General features: G+C 35.0%; 1 protein-coding gene across 1 annotated transcript in view; it reads left to right on the forward strand.

Annotated features, from left to right (window-relative positions):
- Positions 1-7546, forward strand: part of MIA2 (MIA SH3 domain ER export factor 2) — a 176023-nt gene that overhangs the window by 2283 nt on the left and 166194 nt on the right. Inside the window, exon 3 of the mRNA XM_044664782.1 lies at positions 3065-3151. Coding sequence (XP_044520717.1) covers positions 3065-3151 — 87 coding nt within the window. The remainder of the gene's footprint in view (positions 1-3064; positions 3152-7546) is intronic.

The raw sequence follows: 7546 nt of genomic DNA on the forward strand, positions 1-7546 counted from the left end.
AGGGAGGGAGGGAGGAAGGAAGGAAGGAAGGAAGGAAGGAAGGAAGGAAGGAAGGAAGGAAGGAAGAAAAAAGGTCATTTGGTGATTTAAACAAATCAGACACTTCCTACATTCCCCCACTTCCTTGTTCTTAGGATAATCAATCAAAATAAAACCAAATATTGGCAACAACTTTCACTCCAAATTTTTAGTGTATCACCTAAGCATTGTTTGGCCATTACTGATCAATGAATTGAGCAGTTCTAACTGAGCAGAAGTGTCTTATTGTTCTTTATCCCACTGTTGGTCACTGTAAGTCTGATTATTTTATAGAACAATTTCTTTCTTCTTTCCTTCCTTCCTTCCTTCCTTCCTTCCTTCCTTCCTTCCTTCCTTCCTTCCTTCCTTCCTTCCTTCCTTCCTTCCTTCCTTCCTCTCTCTCTCTTCCTTTCTCTCTCTCTCTCTCTTTCTTTCTTTCTTTCTTTCTTTCTTTCTTTCTTCCTTTCTTCCTTTCTTCCTTTCTTTCCCTTCCTTTCTTTATTTCACAGGTATGTTATTACATGGGATCAAAGTGTAAACTGAGGGATGCCTCTGAGGGTTTTTGTTTGTATTTCATAGATTTTCAATGCTAGGATCCTGTATTTCTGGCTTGGGAAATTAAAATACCTCCCCTTAAGCTATTGAATTAACAGTTTAGTTTTTTGAATGATCTGATAATTCTCTGAAGCAGAATCTTAGAACCTGAACTCTCAGAAGTTCACTGAGCCCTTTGAAGTTATTTTTTTTATTAGAAAGAATAGAGGGATTTGGAAGAGACTAGACAGAACCCTATTGTTCTATCTATACCATCAGTAGTTTCTTGGAAGGACATGCAGTTTCTACAAAATACAACAGGGCCTCAGGTGAAGTCATAGGGCTATGTGACTGATTCTTGCTAGACTGTGGCTTTGATTTTACCGGGGTCCACTCTCACTACTGGGGGCTACATGATTTACCTAGAGTCATATAGCTAGTAAATGTTTGAGGTAGAATTTGAACTCAGGTCTTCTAACTCAGGTCCAACTCTCTATCTCCTGCACTACCTTAATGACTTCTAAGATGACCTCTAAGATCCCTCTTAGCTCCAGAGTTATAATCACGTGATCCTTTTAATTTTTTGGTCACATATCTATTTGGAGCTAATATTGTATCTTCAGGGCCGATCTAGGCAGCTCATGAACCAAAGGAAAAAAAATAATATTGTCCTTAGACCCCCATATTTTGTCCCACCTTTTAAAAGTATAAAATTTATTAGAAAGTATAAGAGCTAAGTAAGATGATCTTTGTTCATTTGTTTCTCATTCTTCATGATGCCATTTGAGGTTTTCTTGGTATAGATCCTGGAGTGGTTTGTCATTTCCTTCTCCAGTTCATTATATAGATGAGTAAACTAAGGCAAATAGAGCTAAGTGACTTGCTTAGGATCTCACAGCTAATAGATGTCTGAGGCCAGATTTGAATTTAGAAAGAGAAATGTTATTGACTCCAGGCTCTGTGCTCTCCGCTGTGCTCTCAGACTGGCTAAATGATCTACTGGTTTCTTAATTTAATCCCACTACCACTCGCTGTCACTGCACTGGAATTAAAATATCTTGTAACAGATGCCACACCAAAGAAAGGTACTGTTGCTGGTATCAGAGGACTGATGTTTGAAATAGATTCTTTTAACCTTGGAGCAAAAAATAAACTAAGGAAACTGGGTGAAAAGCTGAAAAGGATCCTCAATCTCACAGAATGTTTCATTTGAACTAGGCTTAGAGGAGTCAAATCCATGCGCAACCTGAGAAAAGCGTAATGCAAATTGGTCCTCCTTTAATATATTTGAGGTGGATCAAAGACAGATTAGTTCACTCAGTTAGGGCCCTCCAGTCTCTTATCCATTATGTCAGAACCTAAAACACTTACGTATTATTTACACCCTGAATTCTAGGAGTGTAACATTCACCTCTGTAATATATTTAAGCCATAGCAATCTTGAATTTATCAATTTGCCTTAGTTTGTTGTACATAGAGTACACTCTGGTAGGAATGAGGGATGGAAAGGAAGAGAATACAATTTAATACAAATTGCCTCTCTCTCCTGATTTCTATATTTAAAGCCAAGACATTTTAGCATTTGGATATTTTATCTTTCACATTGCCTCTCCTCCTTCTCCTTCCCTTCTCTCTTTTAGAAATATTAAGAAAGCACTTATTAGTCTGAAGCTTTTGGACTAATCTGAAAGAGAAACTTTATCAGTCTTTCTTTAACTAACAATTCTCCATGAACTATCTGCTCCCAGGAATGAATGTTGTAGCAATGAGGGCAGTGGCCAGACTAGGGCAAGGTTCCCTTAACTGATCCACCTAAGAGGAGTAGCTTCTTTTCCCTATTCATTTACCAGATTAGGATAATGATCAGACTCAGAGTTCACCTTTGACCAGTTGGACAGGAGCACCCTTGGAGGGAGTGATCGAAGAGAGATTGCATATTTTAGGAAAATATTCTCCAAGTGTGGGCTGAAAATTAAATTATTATTGTTCTGTTGAAAAAAGGCCACCCATTACCTGAACTGCTATCTTACTGTACCTTTGTTCAATTTTGACAGTGAAATACTTTAATAAATTCTATAAATTGGGACCTCAGACTTATTTGTGTTAGAAAAATATCTAAAGGCATGAGATACTTGTCACTTTGGATGTTTTTATTAGTAGAATAATGTTTAGATTTAAATTGATCATAAATTAATATCAATATCCTGGCAGCCTTCTACTTATAATACAGAGTACAGAATTTTTTCTTTGACATGAACACTGTTCTTTTGAGAATTGGTATGTGAACTTGTCGGTAGTTTGTAAGGAGCAAAATGCTTTTATATATGATTCACCTCTTTCTCAGGGGTATTGAGGCCAACCCATTTTGGAAATAATTTGAGGTGACAAGATTAAAACTCTGTGGTTAAAAACAGTTCTTTAAAAACTATGGACAAGAAGGGGAAATAAAAGGTCAATGGTTTTCATTGCTTTGAGGGAATTTTTTTAAATACTAAGTTTTATTTTTATATAGAAAGGAAAAGATTTTGGATATTTTCCTAAAGATGCAATCCAAGTTGAGGAGGTATTCATTTCTGAAGAAGTTCAAGTGCCAACTAAAGTGAGTATAAACTCTCCACTCTTCCTAATTAATCTAAAATTTTTTTCTTGGATCATAGCATCCTTATGACATGTCTTTCAATTCTCAATTTGTTTTGTGCTGGTCAGCTAGCATTTTTTAAAATGCCTACTATGTTTCAGACACTGTGGTAAACATTGGGGATACAAAGAAATGGAAAAATAATTATAGTCTAGTGGGAGAAATGCAAATAATTATGTACAAATGAGATATGTATTTATATATAATATACATTTATACTGTATAATTTATTATATTTACATAAAACATAACATATCCATGAATTATTATATTTTATGTAACATAATTTATTATATATAATTTACATTTTATTCTATAATAACACATACACATGCCGTATTACATTATAACATATACATATAGTATCTTAGAGGGAAGGTATTAATATTAATTAAGGACTGGGAAAGGCTTCTTGTAGTAGATTTAACTTTAGCTAAGCCTTGAAGGAAGACAGAGAAGCAAGGAGGAAGAGATGAGGATAGAGAGCATCTCTAGGGGCAGGGGAAGAGGAGGGAATATACAAATTCCTAATAAAATGCCCAATTAGAAAATAGAATGTCATGTACTTGCAAGAAACCGTAAGGAGGTCAGTGTCACTGGATCTGAGAGGGCTCAAGAAACAGGAAAGGTAGGAAGGTTAAAGAGGACTTTGAAAACCAAAGAGAGGGCAGCTGGATGACTCAGTGGATTGAGAGTCAGGACTAGAGAAGGGGAGTCCTAGGTTCAAATGTGGCCTCAAATACTTCCTAGTGGCCTGTGTGAATGTGGGCAAGTTACTTACCCTCCATTGCCTAGCCCTTGCTGCTCTTCTGCCTGAGAAACAATACACAGTATTGATTCTAAGATGGAAGGTAAGGGTTTAAAGAAAAAGAAAATAAAATTTTAAAAAATTTTGTATTTGACTCTGGAGGTAATAGGAGCAACTAAAGATTATTGAATATGGGGTTTATATGATCTGACCTGGCTTTTAGTAATATCAGTTTGACAACTGAGAGGAAAATGGATTAGAGTGGGGAAAGAACAAATACATAATATTGACTCTAAAATGGAAGATAAAGGTTTAAAAAATTAATTTAAAAAATGTGTATAGGATATTTAGTTTAAGAGGTTTAGGCAATTGGAGATTCAAGACTGGAGGTTGGGAGAGAGGTTAGGGCTGCAGGAGTAGCTCTGAGATAATAAATAGACCCATGGGAGCTGGTGAGATCACCAAGTGAAATAGTATAGAGAGAAGAGAAGAGGGCTCTTGACAGAGCCCTGGGAGATTCCACCTACTCGTGAAAAATACTTGAACCAAGAAATTCCTTTAGGAGTTATTTGAGTATTGCATCTTTTTTGCAAACAAATTTGCAAACAAAATAGATCTTTCTTCTTCCTGCTGTATTTTTTTTTAATCTTCTAGCTGTCACAACTATATTCTTATTTCTATCTAAAAGGTCTCATATTCATATAACTCTCATTGCAGTTAGTGCAAGTTATCTGGGTTAAGTGGAAGAATTAAAAAAAATGTTTTTAATTTGTGAGCCTCACTTTTGCCAAAATTCAGAAAGATGTGACATTTTCTTATGGGTATTAGAAGCAACAGGCCAGTTACTGGAGACATTATAGATAGGCACTATATTTAGGTAGCTGGGGAGAGGGATCTAGAGATGTGGACAATTCACATCAAAATGTTAGCCAGAAGGGGGTAGAAATAGGGGAGGATACGAAAATGTCAGCAAATGCACAACTGATGATTATAACTCTGAATGTGAATGGGATGAACTCGCTCATAAAACGGAAGCAAATAGCACAGTGGATTAGAAACCAAAATCCTACCATATGTTGTCTACAAGAAACACATATGAGGCGGGTGGACATACACAAGTTTAAGGTTCAGGGCTTGAGCAAAATCTTTTGGGTGTCAAATGAGAAAAAGAAGGCAGGAGTGGCTATTATGATTTCTGACAAAGCCAAAGTAAAAATAGATATGATTTAAAAAGACAAGGAAGGTCATTACAACCTGATTAAAGGCAGTATAAACAATGAGGAAATAACACTGCTCAATATGTATGCACCAAGTGGCATAGCACCCAAATTCATAAAGGAGAAACTGGCAGAGCTCAAGAAGGAAATAGATAGTAAAACCATACTAGTGGGAGATCTAAATATTCCTCTTTCAGATCTAGATAAATCAAACCGAAAAATAAATAAGAAAGAGGTAAGAGAGGTGAATGAAGTCCTAGCAAAAATTAGATTTAATTGGTATGTGGAGAAAAATAAATAGGGACAAAAAGGAATACACCTTCTTCTCAGCTGCCCATGGCACATTCACAAAGATTGACCATGTTATAGGGCATAGAATCATTGCAAACAAATGCAAAAGAGCAGAAATAATAAATGTAACCTTCTCAGATCATAATGCAATAAAAATAATAATTAGTAAGGGCACCTGGATAGGAAAATCAAAAACTAATTGGAAATTAAATAATATGATTCTCCAAAACCAGCTAGTCAAAGAAGGAATCATAGAAACAATTTCACTGAAGAGAATGACAATGATGAGACATCCTACCAAACTCTGTGGGATGCAGCCAAGGCAGTACTCAGGGGGAAATTTATATCCTTGAGTGCATATATTAACAAATTAAGGAGGGCAGAGATCAATGAATTGGGCATGCAACTCAAAAAATTAGAAAGCGAACAAATAAAAAACCCCCAGATGAAAACTAAATTAGAAATACTAAAAACCAAGGGAGAAATTAATAAAATCAAAAGTAAAAGAACTATTGAATTAATAAATAAGACTAGAAGCTGATACTTTGAAAAAACAGATAAAATAGACAAAGTACTGGTCAATCTAATAAAAAAAAGGAAAGAAGAAAACCAAATTGATAGTATCAAAGATGAAAAGGGAGACCTCACCTCTAATGAAGGGGAAATTAAGGCAATCATTAAAAACTATTTTGCCCAATTATATGGCAATAAATATAACAATTTAGGAGATGTGGACGAATATTCACAAAAATATAAACTGCCTAGATTAACAGCAGAAGAAATAGAATACCTAAATAATCCCATATCAGAAATAGAAATTGAACAAGCCATCAAAGAACTCCCTAAGAAAAAATCACCAGGGCCTGATGGATACCCAAGTGAATTCTATCAGACATTCAAAGAGCAACTAATCCCAATACTATACAAATTATTTGATATGATAAGCAAAGAAGGAGTCCTACCAAATTCCTTTTATGACACAAATATGATACTGATTCCAAAGCCAGGGAGATCAAAAACAGAGAAAGAAAACTACAGACCAATCTCCCTAATGAACATAGATGCAAAAATCTTAAATAGAATACTAGCAAAGAGACTCCAGCAAGTAATTAAGAAGATCATCCACCATGATCAGGTGGGATTTATACCAGGAATGCAAGGTTGGTTCAACATTAGGAAAACCATCCACATAATTGACCATATCAACAGTCTAACAAACAAAAATCACATAATTATCTCAATAGATGCTGAAAAAGCCTTTGACAAAATACAGCATCCTATTGAAAACACTGGAAAGTATAGGAATAGAAGGACCTTTCCTAAAAATAATAAACAGTATATACCTAAAACCATCAACAAACATCATATGCAATGGGGATAAATTAGAAACCTTCCTAATAAGATCAGGAGTAAAACAAGGATGCCCATTATCACTTCTATTATTCAACATAGTACTAGAAACACTAGCAGTTGCAATTAGAGAAGAAAAAGAAATTGAAGGTATCAAAATAGGCAAGGAGGGGTCTAAGCTATCACTCTTTGCAGATGATATGATGGTCTACTTAAAAAATCCTAGAGAATCAACTAAGAAGCTTGTAGAAATAATCAACAACTTTAGCAAAGTGGCAGGATACAAAATAAATGCACATAAATCATCAGCATTTCTATACATTTCCAACACACTAGAGCAGCAAGAAGTAGAAAGAGAAACACCATTTAAAATCACCCTAGACAATATAAAATACTTAGGAATCTATCTACCAAAACAAACACAGCAATTATATGAAAACAACTACAAAACACTTTCCAAACAAATAAAACTGGATCTCAACAATTGGAAAGCCATTGATTGCTCATGGGTAGGACGAGCTAACATAATAAAAATGACAATTCTAACCAAATTAATTTACCTATTTAGCGCCATACCTATCAAGCTACCAAAAAACTTCTTTACTGAATTAGAAAAAACTATAACAAATTTCATTTGGAATAACAAAAGATCAAGAATTTCAAGTAAAATAATGAAAAAAAAATGTTAAGGAAGGGGGCCTAGCAGCACCAGATATTAAACTATACTATAAAGCAGCAGTCATCAAAACA

Source organism: Gracilinanus agilis, chromosome 2 (assembly GCF_016433145.1).
Source record: "Gracilinanus agilis isolate LMUSP501 chromosome 2, AgileGrace, whole genome shotgun sequence".
In the NCBI taxonomy this organism is placed as follows: domain Eukaryota; kingdom Metazoa; phylum Chordata; class Mammalia; order Didelphimorphia; family Didelphidae; genus Gracilinanus; species Gracilinanus agilis.